Here is a 21,072-nt window from a genome sequence, read left to right on the forward strand (position 1 = left end):
TTATTTTTTTAGACCATGTATACAAATAAAGATGTATTGGCGTGCATTGTCCAACTCAAAAACATTTTAAAATAAATCAATAAAATAAAAAAAGTGTAGTGGTGTTTGGGCGCACTCATTTCTATCCTCCGCAACTTCTTTCAGATTTCTGGTTAAATCATCAGTCGTGTGACTTTCGAGCATAACGTTTGCATTTGATGTCACACTCAGCAGTGACGTAAAGTGCCGTAACAGTCAGCTCGCGCAGCGGGGGCTGCAGACAAAGCCGTTGCTAATTTGACTCTCGTCTTGTTGTACAAATGAGGAATTGCAGTATTGGTGAAATCCGTCCGCGCCGGACCCTTATGACATTTCACTCATTTTCACATCGAAGTGATGTCGGTGTAAAAATGTTACCATGTTTGTTGTACTTCCACCAACGTACTTTAAGCGTGGTGTGACACATCCGACCTACTGTTGAAGTTGTAGTCCACGACACGCTTTCCGTATGGTGCATACTTGAAAACTAAATTACTGACAAACGCTAGATGTGAAGTTTGGTGGAGCTCCTTCCACTTCAGGTATGCTTGTAACCATGTTGCAACCGCTAGCGAGCTTCCCATGCCTCTTGGGCCAAAATGAATGTGGGAGGGGCAGTAACATATAGTGAAGTGCAAGGCTACGTAAAGCGCAAACATGCCAGAAAAGCCATTTTGGGAAGCATCATAACATCAAGTATCACTTTTCACGAACAAAAAAACTATTATAAGTCCCCTTTTCAGGCTGTTTAATATGTTAATACTTAGAAGCCATGTTCCAAGTGAACATAAATTGTTACAGTGGTGTGTCCTCTGTGCTGCTGCCAACCATGAAGACAGAAAGAGCTTCTCTCTTCTGCTTAGATCTCATAGACTGACATACCTCTCCCCCCCTCTGCCTTTAACACTCAAGCTGAGATTTGGATGATTTGGATGCTTTCGTATCTCTCTTGCTTCTTGTGCTACGGGGCTGAGATTTGGATGATTTGGATCTTTTCTTATCTCTCTTGCTTCTTGTGCCACGGGCAGTGGTCTTTTGCTGCAGTGGTTTTGGTGTCTCGTCTTGGATTCTAGCACGGTCAACCTGAATGAGTTGGGTGTTCAGCTTTGTCTTTCTGGTCCCACTATTGATGGTCGCTTTTGTGGGCTCTTCATAATCAGTCTGCTCCGTAGCAAAGTTGATAAACACCTAAAAAATGGGGATAGTGTTTTATTATGGTTCATGCCTTTGCACACAATCTTTCCAAGATGGCGGCGCGCATGGACGCAGCGGCTAACAGCTCCCCCTCACAGTGCTCCTTTTTACTTTTTATTAGTGTTTGCTTGCTCTTATTGGCATCAACTGAGGCACAACATCGATATACCCGCCAGGACATCGTGAACATTGGATATCGATGCGAAATAACCATCACAGAGGAATTTTGCTATGATCGCAAAATTCCGAACGAACTGGCGAGGCTGCCCGGCTCACCGTGGCTGGTCATCGGGGCCGGGAGGCGGCGCAGGCGACGCAGAGAGAGGAAGCAGAAGCGAGGCTGCAGGTCCGGTGTCTTGCAACGGCTGCGACGGCAGCCCCATAGGCAGCCACTACCGAGTCTGCACCTCACCAACGCCAGATCCGTGGTCCACAAAATCGACGACCTGGGATTACAAATCCTGGGAAACCGCTATGTGCGCGATAGCAGTGTGATCGTCGTCACGGAAACCTGGCTGCACGCAGACGTCCCCGACGCTAGCATCCAGCTGGCCGGGCGCTCGCTACATCGCGCGGATCGGACGAGGGACACCGGTAAGAGGAGGGGCGGGGGGCTCTGTGTTTACGTGCATGAGAACTGGTGCGGCGATAGCACGATCGTCGAGAAGCACTCTTCCCCCGACATCGAGTTCATGTCCGTTAAATGCCGGCCTTATTTTCTCCCAAGGGAGCTAACGGTAATGATTGTCACAGCTGTTTACATCCCTCCCGACGCTAGCACTAGCACGGCGCTCTCGCTACTCGCGTGCGTCATCAATAAACATCAGCGGGCCCACCCTGATGGCGTTCACGTAGTAGCGGGAGACTTTAATAAGGCCAATTTAAAGACTGTACTCCCAGAGTTTCACCAGCATGTCAAGTGCCCAACGAGGGGAGACAACACTCTCGACCATGTGTACTCGAACATCAAGCACGCATACAGAGCCCTCCCACTCGCCCCTCTCGGCCAGTCAGACCACCTGTCCTTGCAGCTCGCACCTGCGTACACCCCTCTCAGGCGCAGATTCAGGCCTACCACAAAGACTGTGAAAACCTGGCGTGACGACGCCATGAGTGAATTACAGGACTGCTTTCATGACACAAACTGGGACCTCTTTGATCATCAGGACCTTGATGTCTACACGCATTGTGTACTGGACTACATCAAGTTCTGCATGGAAACTGTGTCCCAACATAAGACTATACGGACCTTCCCAAATGCGAAGCCCTGGATGTCCAGCAGGGTTCGCTCTCTCCTCAAGGCCCGTGACGCTGCCTTCAGGTCAGGCGACAAAGCCCAGTACAGGGTGGCTCGTGCTGACCTGAGCAAAGGCATCAAACTAGCCAAGGCAACCTACAAGGGGAGGCTGGAGGCCCACCTTGCCAGTAACAGGCCACGGGAGGTGTGGCAGGGTCTACGGAGCATCACCAACTTCCGTGGCAGCAGCACGACCTCTGTAGACCCGAGTGCATCGCTGGCAGAGGAGCTTAACTGCTTCTTCGCTCGCTTTGACTCGCCCCAACCGTCACACCCCCGCACTTCAAGCTCCAACTCCCCCCCACTCATCGTAGAGGAACACGATGTGAGGCGCGCGCTCCTGGCGGTCAACCCCAGGAAAGCTACTGGACCCGACGGAATACCAGGCAAGGTCCTCAGAGCATGTGCCCACCAACTGTCACATGTTTTCTGCAGGATCTTCAACCGCTCCCTGGCTCAGGCAGTCATCCCCTCCTGCTTGAAAACTTCCACCATTATTCCTGTCCCCAAAAAGTCACCAGCCGTCCACCTGAATGACTACCGTCCTGTTGCTCTCACACCAGTCATTATGAAGTGCTTCGAGAGGCTGGTTCTCCAGCACATCAGGGACTGCCTTCCTCCCACTCTGGACCCCTACCAGTTTGCATACCGGGCTAACAGATCCACTGAGGACGCCATCGACACTGCTCTGCATGTTGTGCTGGGCCACCTGGAACGACAGCAGAGCTATGCAAGGATGCTCTTTGTGGACTACAGCTCGGCATTCAACACGATCATCCCAGACATCCTCGTCGCCAAACTGGACACTCTCGGCCTCCCTGCCCTCACACGCATCTGGATTAAGGACTTTCTGACCAACAGACCCCAGACTGTGTTGCTCGGCCCCTACACGTCCTCCACCCTCATGCTGAGCACCGGTTCCCCCCAAGGATGCGTGCTGAGCCCTCTCCTGTACGCCCTCTACACCTACGACTGCAGCCCGGCCCACGGCAACAACACCATCGTCAAGTTTGCTGACGACACGACAGTGGTCGGTCTGATCTCGGAAGGTGACGAGACAGCCTACAGAGAGGAGGTAAAGAGACTGACAACTTGGTGCAAGGACAACAGACTGCACCTTAACTCTGCTAAAACAAAGGAGATTGTCGTCGACTTCAGGAGGAACAAGACGCTGCCGCCCCCCCTCTGCATCGAAGGCGTGTGTGTGGAGAGGGTCCACACGTTCAAGTTCCTGGGAGTACAGATCTCCGATGACCTTTCTTGGAGTCACAACACCACAGCAGTGGTAAAGAAGGTCCGCCAACGTCTGCACTTCCTGAGAGTCCTCAGGAAATTCAACCTGGACAGGAAGCTGCTGCTGGCCTTCTACCACTCGTCCATCGAGAGCCTGCTGACGTACTGTGTCTCCACCTGGTACAGCGGCTGCACTGAGGCGGACAGAGTGAGGCTCCAGAGGACAGTCAAAACAGCGCAAAGGATTATTGGCTGCCCTCTCCCCCCACTGTCGGACATCTACACCGCCCGGTGCCTCAGAAGGGCTCTCAACATCGTCAATGACAATACCCACCCAAACTCACACCTGTTCGACCTGTTGCCCTCTGGCAGGCGCTACAGATGCATCAAATCAAGGACCAATAGACTGAGAAACAGTTTCTTTCCGAGAGCCATCTCCATACTGAACTCTCACACACACACGAGACCACCCTAACCTCGCAAAACAGCATTGTGATGTGTTTCTATATGCCCTATTCAGTACTGAATTCCATTGCACTGTCTTCTTTATTTATCTAATTTATATATTTGTCTGTATTATTGTTGTATTGCACTGGAGAGGGGAGCCCTCTAATCTCGTTGCACACTTGAGTACAATGACAATAAAGGGATTTCTATTTCTATTCTATGTACATTTCACTGAAAGTTTTCAAGTGGGTGTGCGCACACGCAGCCACTAGTTGGTGCAAATGTAAACAAATTACCCACTTTGTCATCAATTCCAACAAAGTGTTTAATATCTGATGGGCCTACGTCCTTAGGAAAATTGCATATTCGCTGAGATCGTGGCGAAAACTAATAATTTGGTGAATGTCATATTTCCTCTCAAAAATATACGTCTCCACATGTATTTCATGCTCCCTTTTCCAAAAGTATGACACCAATTCTGGGCCCCTTTACAAAAAGTAAATGTTTATTACTTTTGTAACGTCATTTTTGTGATCACTGTGGATTTTTCTTTCATAACAGAGGGGTGCCTACTGGACTGATTAAAGCCACGATGATCACATTTTGCCATATAAAACTGATTTGTCCATACATTAGCTGCTTCGGACGAGTTGCTGCAGGTCTCCACGTTATTAAATGGGGTATTATTTTTTAAATAAACCCTGTGAGATGCTTTTTACCGCCCAAACAAATGGGAAAAGCAGCTATACTTACAGAACAAACCATAACCTTTCTCAAACTTGTTGACACATGAGGCAAATTCAAAGATGAGCTCGAACCGGGGGTCACGCTGTAGAGATGGCTGTATTGATTGCATTCAGCCCTCTGCTCAAATTAAACACGACTTAAAATGCTTATTTTGGCTCTCAATTGCTTCTTCACACATCCACGCATATCCCTTCCATGTTTTTGCCCACTGTTGCTCGTTCGCTCTGTCTCTCTCTCTCTCTCTGTCTCTCTCTCACTCTCACTCGCTTGGTCACGCGGGCTCTTAGTTGAACTCCAGTTCAAGGGCCAGTACATACAACAGAATTGCAAGATTTTATTCTGCTCCGGGGTTGGACTCCGCTAAGGCTGTCCTTTGTCACAGTTTCTGTTTATAAATTTTATGGACAGAATTTCTAGGTGCAGTCGAGGCAATGAGGGGGTCCGGTTTGGTGGCCTCAGTACTGCATCTCTGCTTTTTGCAGATGATGTAGTACTGTTGGCTTCCTCAAGAAGTGATCTCCAACTCTCATTGGAGAGGTTCGCAGCAGTGTGAGAAGCGGTTGGGACGAAGGTCAGCACCTCCAAATCTGAATCCGTGGTTCACTGTCTTAAAGGGTGGAGTGCCTTCTCCAAGTCAGGGAAGAGATCCTGCCCCAAATGGAGGAGTTCAAGTCTCTTGGGGTCTTGTTCACGAGTGAGGGGAGGGTTGAGCGTGAGCTCGACAGGCGGATCGGTGCAGCGTCTGGTGTAATGCGGACCCTGTATCAGTCTGTCATGGTGAAGAAGGAGCTGAGCCAAAAGGTGAAGCTCTTGATTTACCAATCGATTTACATTCCCATCCTCAGGGATCACAGCTTGTGACCGAAAGAACAAGATCTCGGTTACAAGCGGCCGAAATGAGTTACCCCCGCAGGGTGTCCGGGCTCTCCCTTAGAGATATGTTGATGAGCTCGGTCAACCGGAAGGGAGTCAAAGTTGAGCCGCTGCACACGCTTGAGAGACTATGTCTCCCGGCTGTCCTGGGAATGCCTGAGGATCCCCCTGGAAGAGCTAGGAGATGTGGCTGGGGACAGGGAAGTCTGGGCTTCCCTGTTTAAGCTGCTGCCTATGCGAGCCGACCCCAGATAAGCGGTAGATAATGGATGGATAGATTGTGCTCCGAGTGCAAATATTTTAAATCTATACACATGGTACTTGACCCTTTTAAGGATGATTAAAGAAACGGACATAAACCCACTTCCATCCTTGCTTAGTCCGTCCTTTATAAAACACTTATTGTCCTCCGTCCACAAAATGGGCATCTGTCCCTGGGATGGAATGACCATCTCTGACTGTTACGCCTACTTGAATTAGCAACATGCAAAGCCGCTGGTGACCATCTTATACTTATGCTCGTTAGCTGTATTTAAGTTGAATATTTATTTCTTGGCAGCGTTTTCATGTTATTTTCTGGAGTGAAAATGCCACAATGTATGGTGTATAGTTTTACCAATAAGTCTGGCAAAAGCTTTAAATGCACATTTCATCACTAAGAATAAAATTATAATTTTTTGCTTTTAAGGTGTATCTTAGAGTGTTACTCAAAGAATCGTGTGCGCTTCGACCGCCCTGAATTTGATGCAAAATATAAATGCTGCGAGGACCGGTCGGGAAAAGACTACACAGTAAATTTTGTAGTGTACATTTTACTCTACAAAGACTATATTTGGTCCCAGTAAACAGATTAAAATTTGAGAGTATGTATCTGTGCTTTAGAATCAGAATCAGATATCCCTTTATTGTCATTGTACTCAAGTGTGCAACTAGATTAGAGAGCTCCCCTCTCCAGTGCAATACAACAATAATTCGATTAAATATATAAATTAGATAAGCAAGAGAATAAATAGTGAGATGGAAAGTAATACGAATTAGGATATATAAAAACACATCACGTCGCTGTTCTGCAAGGTAGGGGTGGTCGTGTGTGTGTGTGTGTGAGAGTTTAGAATGGAGATGGCTCTTGGAAAGAAACTGTTTCTCAGTCTATTAGTCCTTGACTTGATGCACAGGTAGCGCCTGCCAGAGGGCATCAGGTCGAACAGGTGGGAGTTTGGGTGGGTATTGTCTTTGACGATATTGAGAGCCCTGCTGAGGCACCGGGCGGTGTAGATGTCCGACAGTGAGAGGAGAGGGCAGCCAATAATCCTTTGCGCTGTTTTGACCGTCCGCTGGAGCTTCACTCTGTCCGCCTCAGTGCAGCCGCTGTACCAGGTGGAGACACAGTACGTCAGCAGGCTCTCGATGGACGAGTGGTAGAAGGCCAGCACTCGAGTAAATGATTGAAGGGCTACCTTTTACTTTTCTACATTTCTAAGTGTGTTTACGTTACACGCTACTTTTTACTGGCTTCCTTTTTTTTTTTTTTTTTTAATATATATTGGTCATGTACATGTGATGTTTGCCCGTAGCGGTGCATGTCTTCTGCGGCAACAAGTCAGGTGCAAGATCTACCAACGTAAAACGGGCACGGAACTTTTAAACCAATATTAATCACCAGTGCGCCTACATGAATGAAACAAATCCAAACAATTTTGTTTCTGTAATTGTTTCCCAAAGTAACAACAGATGTTTGAAAATGTCTTCTCATGATTAAACAGAAAATGTTAATGAAAGACTACAGAAACCACTGAATAATTTCTGTTTAGGATGAAACCCAAGGAGTTGAACAATTTTAAGAGTCAAGTTGAACAATTACTCAATTATTAAAATAATAGATATCAAAATAGTTGATTTAGTTGGTAATTGATTAGTTGTCTATTCATCGATTAATTTTGACAAATCTAGAATAAACCTTTTTGTTTATTCCGCAATGACCCCATCGTTTTACACGTCGAGGGTGGTGTCCAGTTTTATTGGAAGTGGCCATACAATTAAAACTGAGACATCTTCTCACTGTCGAGTGGTGTGAGGCTCAAGGGCCCGTGAGAGTGTATAAAAATATGTAAATGATATGAACTTGATGTAATAAGAGCTCCATGCGAGATAAGGTGATGGGTATTTATGTAAAATTAAGGCAATGTATTACTGAGTTAAGTCCCAGATACAGGAGATAGAGCAAATTGTCCTTTGTTGAAAATTTAATATTGATTATTCTAAATTGCACTTCTCACTTTTGAATGTCAGAGTTCTCCAGACTCAACTGAATTAGAGACTTGGAACACAGTCTTCACAGAATACAATGCAGGAATTGTTAATCCATATGAAACCACAATTAATCTTTATTTTATTTTATTCACTCAGCCTTCTTAAATGAAAGGACAGCTAAATAATTACCCTGGCTTTGTATTATAAGAAAAAAACTAATCTGTGCGGTCTTAAGGACTGCTAAACTTACCTGAGTCATTCCAAGGGCGACAGATTGATTCGAGAGATCTGCTTCAAAAGTAGAGTGGTTTGAAATTTGTCTTAAATCTAAACTGGTTACTTATTAAAGGCAAGTAACAACCTTAAAAAACATTCAACATTAAAAGTAGTGAGAAAGTTTAGATGTCACATAACCGCGTTAGAGCGGCAGAGGGACATGGGAGATCTTAACCCTTTAAGCAGACTTGTGACCCTGAAGTCCTATGAGCTAAGTGGGATCTGACATATTAGTTGCACCTATTATTTTTTTTTGTGTATTCTTTGTTCACGAGTCAGCAGGACTTGAAAGACGAACAGTTCAGCAGCAAGCATTTCATATTTTGCAAAGTGTCCATTGATCAATTCATGGTGTCCACCATGATCTACTAAAGCATAGGTGTCAAACTCCAGTCCTGAAGGACCGCTTTCCTGCCGGCTTTTAATCTCTCCTGGCAGCAACACACCTGGTTCAAATGATCAGCTCATTACAAAGTTTAGAAGAGCCTTGCTCATTTGAATCGTGTGTTGCAGCCAGGAGAGATGGAAAACATGCAGGAAGGCGGCCATCCAGGACCGGAGTTTGACACCTGTGTTCTAAAGCAACGATCATACTTGACCACCATTGTTTCCGTTTGTTCACCATTCAGAGGTCATATTCAATGTAGTTAATATATGCAATGCAATTGACGCTTTGACTAAATTGTCTGATGTGTTTTTATCATAATCGAAATCATATGAAAGTTTTAAATTTTAGTGTAACGGTCATGTCAAGACACAATTCCGTGTCTTGCAACAATTGTACATGCACATGTTTACTTTGTGAAATAACTGTTGATAGTCTTGGTAATTTGTACCATTTTTGTAACTGAATGTATTTGCACGAAGATAGAGAATCTCTTCAAGTGTAAAAAAATAACTTTGTACTTTAGTGCTCAGTCATTGGATTTTTAATGTTTACAACTGCTTGGAGAAATGAAGCGTCTGTTAATGTTACTTTCTGATCGCTATGTGATCATTTAATGTTGAAAATAGCGACGTTACTTAGTAAAGTAGTTTCTGTACACTAGTGGAATAGTGTCAGAACTGCCCAACATTGCTCTTTTTGGTTGCAAGTTGAACGTTATGCCAGTGTAATGTTATGTATGAGCACACCGTGAGAGCTCTCACTCTTGTTTTTCAGAGATAAAAGACAGATGAAACCAATTTTTTGGCACGCAATAGCGAGTCCACCACTCTACGGCACATGTAAGTTATTTTAGGATGGGCGGTGAATTCGAAACAGTTGCATCTCTTTTACAAACAAATATAAAGTCGTATTGGTTCATTGTTCAAACCATAACAGGTTTGGGATGTTCAGTTTGCTCAAGTCTTGTTCCTACCTGTTCCAGGCTAGTCTGTGAAATAGAGAAGTCCCTGATGCCCAACTCCTCATAGTTGGCCAGCACAGCAAACACTCGAGCCAGGCAGCAGGCGTGTTCTGGTAGCTGGTACTTCAGCATGTTTTGATGCCGTTCCTTCAGCTCGATCTTTGGAAAGCTATTCTTCATATAGTTGTTGACAGAGCACGCGTCTGGATTGGATTCATGGACTGCCAAACGAACAATGATGGTGTAGCCCTCACCAAATCTGTTTCATTTGGCACATAAGGTTACTTTTAGCTTTTTCTACAGCACTTTTCACAAATTCACAATATAACATCCACGTGCTATATAAATAAAATTGTATCGTATTGGATGAAAACATTTTTGCTTCATAGTGTACAGGAGGCACTGATGCAGCCTGTGACTGTGACTCAGCCATGTCTTCATTGTAAATCATGTAAAAAATAACCAGGAGGTGGCAGTGGTGGGGGGCTGGAGAAGAGTCATGGAAGAGTGTAAAATCTGGTATTAGACGTCTAAGTAGCAATGGAGAATCAAAACAATTTACCATTGAGGCATGCTATTGGGGTAAAAAAATAGCTTCCAATAAGGGTTGCTTTTTATGAAAGGATGACACTTTGTCCAAGTAAATGCAAGCAGCCATCAAAAGAGGCTCTGCCTGCCTTACGCAGCCCTCGTGGCGCACGGATCGAATTTGCGAATCCTCATTCTTGGTTGTATGCATAAAAATACATTTGGTTTGGTCAGAACTCTGTTCTGCTAAAACCACTGCTGCTCATTTTAATTTTTCAGTCATTGGTTGAATAAGCAGCATGTGGGAGAGACAAAGGAAAGACGGCGGGAGCGAGAGAGAGCTGTGCGGAATTGTAAGTCTGTCGCAACAGAACAGTGAAAAGAAATGGTGCGGTAATTGTGCATATTTCCCTAAATTACAGCTTCACCACCCAAAGAGCTCCGTGCATTGTTGGTGCAAAGAAAGATGAATAAGAGTATTCTCATTGCACCAATTAAATATATCACGTTTGCAATTGTTTATATTTCTTTAATTTAAAGGGCGTGCAGCTCAAATTGATGAGGATGCCAGCCAAAAGACATCACTTTTACAGTGACCGCTGGAACATTGGAGGCTGTGGGGGTGTACACATGCATGCATGCACAAACACACACACACACACACAGTCACGCACTTTTGCATATACAGTAATACCTCACTACTTCGCGGTTCACCTTTCGCGGGTTCAGTGCTTCGCGGGTCTAAAAAAAATATTCAAAAATTAAAAATATTAAATTTATTATCTATAGCCGCTACACCGCCTCCTGCATCCCTTACGCCACCTCCTATAGCCACTACGCCGCCTCCTGCAGCTTCTCCTGCATAGTCTGTGTCAAGCTTGCTTGTAGCGAGGTGAAGGAGGAGGACCCAAAATGCACGGAAGCCAGGCAAGGGTAAATTAAAAGGAATTTAACGAGGGAACTTAAGAGGGCAAACCAGGTGCTGGGGGAAAACAAACTGACGTGACAAAGTGCAAAATAACGAAGAGGAACTAAACGTGACTAAACAGAACAAAATGACGAGGAAAACAGGGACAGTGACAAATAACCTATGCGCGTGAACGAGAACGAGAACGATATCAGGACTCGGCCATGACAGTCAGGGAAAGGAAGCAGAGGGAGCAATGTTCCGACGCCAAGCAGTCGGTCCTGAGCGCTTAAGTAGTCCTGGTAATTATGAAGTCAATGTGAAACAGCTGCGTGACTGACGAGGAACCGGTGTGTGGCTGGTGGGCGCGTCTCTCCAGCCATGATGACACGGGACGGGAACGAGCGCTGGAGGAAACGCCCCCACTCAGCTGGGACAACAAAACAAAGACATGGCATGACCGAAACGGGACGTGACAAAAACAAACAAAGACCTGACATGACCGACACGGGTCATGACAATCTGCGGCGTCATCCGAGGAGCAGTAAAGCTCTTCATGCCCCTTGTGCAGTCATTCATATTTATTACCTCATCGTACTGCACAGGTCTTTTCATCAACTACGCTTAGAAGAACTTATTGTAAGAGGTCAGTTAAATGTTGTTTTTGTTAAGGTCGCGGGTAGGCGAGGTAGCGGGGAGGACCCAAAGATGCGGGGAAGCCAAGGCACGGGTAACTTGAAGGGAGTTTAATTAACGACAAAACTGGAAGGCAAACGAGGGAACTGGACAAACACAAACGTGGCGGGGTGCGAAAATAACAGAAGGTGAACAGAACGTGACGAGACCGAAAAGTGACGGGGAGCAAGGACAGTGACAAGTTACAAATGAACATGAACGTGAACGAGTACGGGATGAACGAGCAAACGTGTATAGAGGGTGTAGCGGGAGCAATTCACCGACTCCAAGCAGTCGGCACGGGGTGTTTATATAGTCCGGTAATTAACAGTACAAATGAGAGTCAGCTGGGAGGCTAACGGGGAACCGGTGTGTGCGTCTCATCAGCCGGGCGAGACAGGGCGGGAACGAGCGCAGGACGGAAAACGCCCCCACTCAGCTGAGAAAACAACAACACGAAAGCATGGCATGGGACGTGACAATAATACTAATCAACAACCATGACATGACCGACACGGGTCATGACAGTTTTATTGTTTGATTGTTTAACACGAATCTCTCTCTCTACACCCTGCCAGGATGGCCGAGTGGTCTAAGGCGCCGTGTTCAGGACCCAGTCTCCCCAGGAGGCCTGGGTTCGAATCTCGAGTTTCCCCATTGTGGGACTAATAAAGGGAATATTATTATTATTATTATTTTCTATATGGTATGGTACAATTTTATTCATGTACAGGTATTACTGTAATCTTAAACCCCCAGAAATGGAAATTATAAATGTTAATTTGTTGTGCAAAATGACGGACTAATTATGTTAGCTAATTGTAGTGTTTGCTTGTTTTTGAAAGCTGATAACGATAATTGGTTGTTCGTAAGTAAATTGTTCGGAAGAACAGTGTTCTAGACCCTCAATTGTTATTGTAAACATATTTTACAGGTTTTTTTTGTTATACATGAATGTCACTCTCTCTCTCTCTACCCGTATATATATATATATTTATATACATATATATGTATATATATATATATATATATATATATATATATATATATATATATATATATATATATATATATATATATTTTAAGCATTTTTGAAGGTGCGCCGCTACGTCGCGGATTTTCAGTTTTCGCGGGTGGTCTCGGTCCCCATTAACCGCGATAACCGGGGTATTACTGTAGTTCATTTCAGCAGTTCAATAATAATGTTTTTTTAATGTGCAAATAAACTGTTATTTTGTCATCAAAAGCACTTTTTCTCATGCTGTTTTTGGTATTTTAGAGGAGAAAGCATTATTTAGATGTTTGAGCAGTCACAAAAGAAAAAATAGTAGTGTTAAAGTTGAAGGTTGTGCTTGAAATGGGGTTTTTTTGTCATTAATGGGAATTTGGACCAAATTTAGCTGTTTTCTAACGGAACAACTAAAAAAACGTGAAAGAAGTCTAATTTGCCTTTGGTAGGCTCTGTGTTTTTATAGCATCCATCCATCCATCCATTATCTGTGCTGCTTTTCCTCACTAGGGTTGCGGGGAATGCTGGAGCCTATCCCAGCTATCTTCGGGCAGTCGGCAGGTTACACCCTGAACTGGCTGCCAGCCAATCGCAGGGCACACAGAGACAACCATCCGCGCTCACACTCACACATAGGGGCAATTTAGAGTGTCCAATCAACCTGCCAAGCATGTTTTTGGAATTTGGGAGGAAACCGGAGGAAACCCACGCAGGCACGGGGGAGAACATGCAAACTCCTCACAGGATGGCCGGAGCCGGGATTGAACCCACAACCGATGCTGTCTCTCACTGTGAGGCCACCGTGCTAACCAGTCGGCCACCAGAGCCGATCTCGGTACTAGATAGGGACGGTTGCTAGATATGGATGTGGTCCTTCGGAGGCTGCGCACTTGCTAATGACGTCACGGTTTAACACATAAATTTGCATATTTTGATTTGCTAAATACAAAAATAAAACTGAATAACCGCATGACCGCCACGTTGGCGCGTCAGCTCCACGCACTTCCGCCTATGCCCCGAGAAGACGCTGCCGCACAGCAGTGGAACGTTTGTTTTCCTGCCGAACTTGAAACAATGCAGTGGTTCACTCAGGCTACAAGATTGTATGAATATGTCTGTATATAGAGTGACATATTTCTTAATAAAACATCTTCATATTCTCCCTCCAACCCTTAAACAGTCTGATTCCCAAAGCAACGTAGCATTGACGTGACGTTTTCGACAGGCACACCAAAAGAAAAAAAAAAAAAAAGGATGATCAGCGCAAAAGTAGCAGTACTTTATTATTTTTTAATTGTTATTCTTTAGAAACTCAGAACATACAAATGTAACAAACAGGGGTAACGAACATGGAGTCAAAGAAATATACAGAAATATATCATAACGCGTGACGTCATCAGCAGACGCGAAGGCCACCAAAGGACCCCGTCCACATCTAGCAACCCGTCCCTATCTAGTACCGACACCGGAATCAAACCCACAACGTCTGCACTGAGAGGCCAACATGCTAGCCAGTCACCCACCGTGCCACCCGTTTTTATAGCATTAGAACACAATATTCTATGGGCCTTGCAAAATTAGTCCAGAAAAATGCTGGGATTGAGGGGTTTGCTTTTGTGAAAATGGCTGGGATTAAATGAATTAAATAATCCCACATCTTAATTATTCTCATGAGATCAAAGCATCACAGAGCTGTTGAACCTACTCACGAGACCAGAGATTCAAATAATGTGGTTCCCTCAAGTGGTAATCAAAGGAATCTCTGAGTTAAATGATCACACTGTGCAGGTTACCCATCGAATAGTACACAAATACAGTTTAGTTGGAGTCATTTTATGAATAAAACACAAATGCTTTTAATCTATTAGAGCTGTTAGCAAACATTTGTGTGATACAGTTTAATTGGATTATGATTTATTCCAAAATGAATTAATGTATTCCAAAAACATACATTCTATGTTGATTGACTACTCTAAATTGTCAGTAGCCGTTAATGTGAGTGTGAAACGTTGTTTGTCCAGTTGTGCCCTGCGATTGGATAGCATAGTTCAGAGCGTACCCCGCTTCACACCTGACAGCTGGGGTAGGCTACAGCAAGCCCGCGACCTGAGTTTGGATTAGGGGATGGATGGATGGATGGAAGTTGGGAGGGAAGGGCAGATTTCATAGTTTCTTTTCCAAATTCAGTGTTGATGTCAACATTACATTGGCTTACAATTATAGATCCCTTTTCACATCTACCTCATCAAAAGCTGCACAAGCATCACTTGTGCAAAAAAACGATAGACACACACAAAAAAACACACATACGAGTAGATGTGAAGATTTTTGTTTTGTGTGCCGTTGTTATAGCCTAGCTGTTGTGTGTACAAAAGAAAATTGGTGCACAAAATGTGTTTAAATGATGAGATTCACCCGGAGTTTCAAAAGGCTCTGAATTTTGTGTGGGTGACCTGGTTGACACGCCTCTGCAACACTGCATGGACATCGGGGACAGTGCCTTTGGATTGGTAGACCGGGCTGGTGGTCCCTCTTTTAAAGACGATTCAGGAGGAGCGGGGCGGTTTTCACCTTAGCTGTGGAACAGCGGAACGGCTTTACACCCGAGGGAGGTTACTCGAAGGTGCATGGGGCTTAGTTTAACCAGTCTACATGTGCTTTGTGGACTTGGAGAAGGTGGTCGACCGTGTACCCTGGTGGATCTTGTGGAGAGTGCTTTGGGAGTATGGGCTATTTGCAGTTTAATCTCTGCACTACCAATATTAGGGTTTGGTCCGCATTGTCGCCGGGAAGATGGATTTGTTTCCAGTGAGGGTTGGACTCCGCCAAGGCTGCCCTTTGTCTCAGATTCTGTTCCTAACTTTTATGGACAGAATTTCTTCTCCCGAGGTGTTGAGGGCATCCGGTTTGATGGTCTCAGTATTATATATCTGCTTTTTGCAGAGGATGTAGTACTGTTGGCTCCTATAAGCCACAATCATCAACTCTCACTGGAGCGGTTTTCAGCCGAATTTGAAGCAGATGGGATGAAAGTCAGCATCTCCAAATCTGAAACCATGGTCTTCAGTTGGAAAAGGATGGAGTGTCCTTTCCGGGTCAAGATGAGATTCTACCCCAAATTGAGGCGTTCTAGTATCGTGTGGTCTTGCTCACGAGTGAGGGAGGATGGAGCATGAGATCGACAGGCGGATCGGTGCACCGTTTGCATGATGCGGATTTGCTACTTGAATGAGCGGGAAGGTCTCAGTAGGTTTACTTACCTCAGGTTTCTCTATATGGATTGGTGTCCCCCCCATTTCCTTATTCCATAACAACTCAGGTCCTTGACCCCTACGTGTCATTCCATGCGACCCTGTGTTATGTGATGTGGAATTTGGGGGCCCTCCTAGATCATATCTTGGTGGCGGTATTGTTGGATATAGCCGTGTCGTGCTGGGTGTGAATGATACATTATCGTCTTGTAATGGTGGTTTTTCTTTTTTTATCCGTGCTTTCCCTACTTCCTGTGTTGTATTTAATTGCTGTCCTATGTTGCACCCCGCAAATAGCTGTTCCCTTCTTATTTTTATTACTCGCTTACGTCCTCTCCCTTGCGTTTCATCATCCTCAGCACGAGCTATATTTATACCACTCTGACTCACCCCCTCCCTTTTCCGTATCTTCTCATGCCAAACTCTAGCCTGTCGCAATTGCTTTACTGGTGTATCGCGAGTACGTTGTATTTGCCAATCATGAATGGAGAGATTTCTTAACAATTCTCCCGTTTCCTTCACTCCAGCCAAATCTGGATCAAAATGATAGCGCTCTTTCCATTTTCCTAAATATTTGGTACTCCCCGGAAACTTATATTTGTTTTATCCTATCGGGCGATTTCGACCTACTAGGTCTGGCTCCCCTTTTACTGCTTGCTTTACTCATTGTTTGTTTGTTAGTAGTCACACAAAAATATTTTGAGAGATTCTTTTGGAGAAATGCTACGTGCTCGTTCACTTCCCCTGATGTCAAGCTTCTACCTTTTGACCTCGAGTCTCAGGAGGACATCAGCTTGGTGTTTAAATTTCACAGAACGTGAACAATTTTAGATCTCCTTCAAATACTCTCCACACACACACATTCAATCAACTGTTAGTACATCAGTCACAGGCCTGGTCGATTCACTGTCTCACTTGTTCGGAGCCGTCCGGAAGTCCCGTTATCCGGACCACACCGTTAAAACAACTGGTTTCCAATCTACAGAAGTCACGTTATCTGCAGTAATGTCCTCTTGACCAAACAACAGTTAAGTCGTTAAGTCTCATACAGAAAATCGTCTAGGTGCCGTGGTACCAATGAATACTTTATGAAGTTTTATCTTACCCCTGGCAGTCCGTGTCCTCCCTTCTGGTTCAGTCGGATGGTGACCGGGCCGCGCATCGGGAAGTTCCAGTGAGACTGGCCTCAAGATGAGGGTTTTTAAGTCCTAGTTGCTGTGCACAGTCTTCCTCCAGTCGTCACTGCTCCTTCCGCTCGTCTCAGTCTCCATCCGGCTCGAAGGACCACTTTGAAATGTCAAGGGAGAATCGCTCCAATGTGGAGGAGCGAACCACGCCTCGACAAGTAGGAAATTTAGGGACAATAGACACGGACTCCGAGTGGCAAGTTTCCGGCCAGGAGAGATGAAACCCCAGTGAACAGGTCTGATCTCTGAACCTCCAATTCTCCCCGGGCCTTTTATTGAGAATCACAGGTCACGTTGACACGTTACAATTAATACAGAAATTAATACAGGTTTACACAACAGTATCAAAGGTACATAAAATCAAAAGGGTATGTGTATTCTGGTCTCAACCTAGGTGCAGGTGGCTGTGTTGTTTGGTTTCCCAGAATTGTTGGTTAATGAATGAACCAAAATTAGTAACAAAATCCCATACTATAGTGTTGTGTGATGTTAGACTTATTCATCTATAATGTTGTGTGATGCTAGACTTTGTGTGATATTAGACTTGGTATGATATTAGGTTTATTCCTGATTACATTTGATAACATGATTGTTCCTATAATATTCTTCACACCAATAGAACAAGATCTTGGATACAAGCGGACAAAATTTGTTCCTTGGCAGGGTGTCAGGGCTCTCCCTTAGAGTTAAGGTGACAAGCTCGGTCATCCGGGAGGGGCTGAGAGTCATGCTACTGCTCCTCCACATTCAGAGGTGCCAGATGAAGTGGCTCGGGCGTCAGTTACCGTATTTTCACGACCACAAGGCACAATTAAAAGTGTAAATATGCCTTATCATGCGGGGCAAGAGTGCCTTGTGTGTGCATCGAGTTCCAGAATCTGTAAATGTGTGACTTGAGTTGAGTTGGTTGACTGACTGGAATCATTATCTGCCGACATGCTGCTTATATAGAGGAACGGCGGAGGTTAAATGCACATTAATTATTTATTTTTATTATTTAATCTTACTGTCAGCTTCTTGGATTGTCTTGGCTTTTAGTGTCGTTTTTTAAATTTTATATTTATTTATTTATTAGCGACGGCACGGTGACCGACTGGTTAGCACGGTGGCCTCACAGTGAGAGACAGCATCGTCGTGAGTTTAATCCTGGCTCCAGCCATCCTGTGTGGAGTTTGCATGTTCTCCCCGTGCCTGCGTGGGTTTCCTCCGGGTACTCCGGTTTCCTTCCACATTCCAAAAACATGCATGGCAGGCCGATTGAACACTGTAAATTGCCCTTAGGTATGAGTGTGAGCGCGGATGGTTGTTTGTCTCTTTGTGCCCTGCGATTGGCTGGCAACCAGTTCAGGGTGTCCCCCGCCCACTGCCTGAAGATAGCTGGGATAGGCTCCAGCGCCCCCGCGACCCTAGTGATGAAAAGTGGTATAGATAATGGATGAATTATTTATTAGCTCCAGTGGTTCCTCGTGGGAGGCCTCCACTCTGGTAGGTGTGGCTGGCCTTCTCACATAAGGGCGTCCTCCTGGAGGGTTCTAAGGCCAGGTGGACCGGAGGCATCTACACCATGATCGCGTCGACCCGGTCAACCTAGGCCAGGGGTCTCTGTGATGGTGACACTCCCTGCGGGCTGTTACTTCTCTCAGCGTGGATAAGTTCCCCTATATAAATAAAATTGGATTGTATTGTATTGGGCGGGGCGGTGGCCAACTGATTAGCATGATGGCCTCACAGTGAGAGACTGCAGCGGTCGTGGGTTCGCTTACGGCTCCGACCTTCCTGTGTGGAGTTTGCATGTTCTCCCTGTGCCTACGTGGGTTTTCTCCGGGTACTCCGGTTTCCTCCCACATTCCAAAAACATGGCAGGTTGATTGGACACTCGAAATTGCCCCTAGGTATGAGTATGAGCGCGGATGGTTGATCGTCTACATGTGCCCTGCGATTGGCTGGCAACCAGTTCAGGGTGTACCCCGCCTACTGCCCAAAGACAGCTGGGGTAGGCTCCGACACCCTCCGCGACCCTAGTGAGGAGAAGCGGCACAGATAATGGATGGATTGTATTGGGTACCCTTTACTCATATGGATTCTCTGTGCCATGCCATGTCTTTTTTAACACAGTTATCAGGTTTTGTTTACTTGAGTTTTGAGTGAATGTGTGTGTGTGCGTGTGTGTGGGGGTGCGTGTGTCTGCGGGGGTGTGGGGGTGTGTGTGTAATGTGGGTGTGTGCGTGGGGGGTGTGTGTGTGTGTGTGTGTGTGTGTGCGTGCGTGCCTGCGTGCGTGTGATATATATGTGTGATATATGTGTATGTTAGGGCAGTGGGGGCGGGTTTTGTATGTTATTACACAACACTTTTGAGTTGCATTTTTATGTATCAAAAGTGCTATGTTAATAAAATTTGATTGAGTGATTGATTTGTAAAGGGGCAAGGGTGCATGTGAAAGAGCATGCTGAAAGCATGCCCCCAATAGATATCGTGGGGTCTCTGAGTTTCATCAACAAGGCTCGTGTTAAAATGAAGCATACTATCATACAATGTTTCCACCTGGAAAATGATATGGGCGATAACTAGTTGTGGCTGAAATTATTACAGGTTAGTCATTATTTGGGGGCTTCTTTTTCTATTCTACATGGGCTAATGCTAACTGCTAGCTAACGTTAACTGTACGTTTCAGTTGTGTCCAGGCGACAACGTATAACATAGTCATAGGCAGACAGAGGTTCTGGTGTTCAGTCCCAGTGGCCCTTCTACTCTCAACCCTGTTGACCTTGGCCCCCTGGCATCTTATCTTAAGCCAACAGTCTCAAACTTAGATTTCAAACTAGACAGTGATTTTAAGTTAGATCAGCAAATCGGTGATGTTGTTTGATCCAGCTTTTTTCATCTTAGGCAGCAGGCTAAATTGAAGCCCTTTTTTTCCCAACAGCACTTAGAAACAGTAATCCATGCCTTTGTGACATCTTTGCAAGATTACTGGAATGCACTTTACTTTGGAGTCAGCCAGTCCTCGCTCAAGCGCCTCCAACTGGTCCAAAATGCTGGCGCTCGCCTCTTAACAAATCACACGACCACAATCTTGACCTCTCTTCATTGGCTCCCAGTGCCCTTTAGAGTTCGCTCCAAGATACTTCTGTTCGTCTTCAAATCTTTAAATGCCCTCGCCCCAGCGTACCTTTCTGAGCTCCTCCGCCCCTTTGCACTTGCCCGCTGCCTCAGGTCTGTGGAACAAATGCTGCTGGAGGTACCGAGGACTAAGCACAGCCTCAGGGGGGATTGTGCCTTTTCTGTTGCCGGTCCTTCCCTATGGATTGAGCTCCCATTAAATGTTCGGCAAGCCCCCTCTCTGTCCACTTTTAAAACCCGTTTAAAGACACATTTTTATTCTTTATCTTTTGACTCAACATGAGACTGTCGCTTTTCTTCATAGAGTTTCTCTGTACCTTGCCATGTCTTTCTGTCTTTCGGTTGAGACAGCTTATCAGGTCGTGTGAATGTGTGTGTTTTGTTTGTATGCGAGTTCAGGCTACAAGACACATGGATGTGTCTTGTGTGTATGTTGGGTAGGTGGGGGTGGGCTTTAGTTTTTTTTATTGTAATTGGGATGTTTTTATTGTACAGCCCTTTGAGCTGCATTTTATGTATGAAAAGTGTGATAAATAAAATGTATCAAATTACATACTCAAGTGACCGTTTTTCACATCCTTTCCTACGTTAACAATGCTGTTGAAATATGCTAACCGGTGTTTTCAAACAAGGGAACTATTTGTTTTTGATTACAAACTGTGAAGGGGTCTTGTATAGGATGACAGATGGCGAACACAGCTTTACTAAGA

The 21,072-nt window shown here is 45.2% G+C and overlaps 1 protein-coding gene across 1 annotated transcript in view; it reads right to left on the reverse strand.

Moving 5' to 3' along the window:
• Positions 1-281: 281 nt before the first annotated feature.
• LOC148317958 (phospholipid-transporting ATPase ABCA1-like) overlaps positions 282-21,072 on the reverse strand; it is a 152,210-nt gene continuing 131,419 nt past the window's right edge. The window contains exons 36-37 of the mRNA XM_088283537.1: positions 9,697-9,943; positions 282-1,206 (exon numbers count right to left, since the gene is read on the reverse strand). Coding sequence (XP_088139663.1) covers positions 919-1,206; positions 9,697-9,943 — 535 coding nt within the window. The 3' untranslated portion in view covers positions 282-918. The remainder of the gene's footprint in view (positions 1,207-9,696; positions 9,944-21,072) is intronic.

Source organism: Idiotropiscis lumnitzeri, chromosome 19, assembly GCF_059441095.1.
Source record: "Idiotropiscis lumnitzeri isolate Australia: NSW breed Sydney's pygmy pipehorse chromosome 19, RoL_Ilum_1.0, whole genome shotgun sequence".
Taxonomy (NCBI): Eukaryota; Metazoa; Chordata; class Actinopteri; order Syngnathiformes; family Syngnathidae; genus Idiotropiscis; species Idiotropiscis lumnitzeri.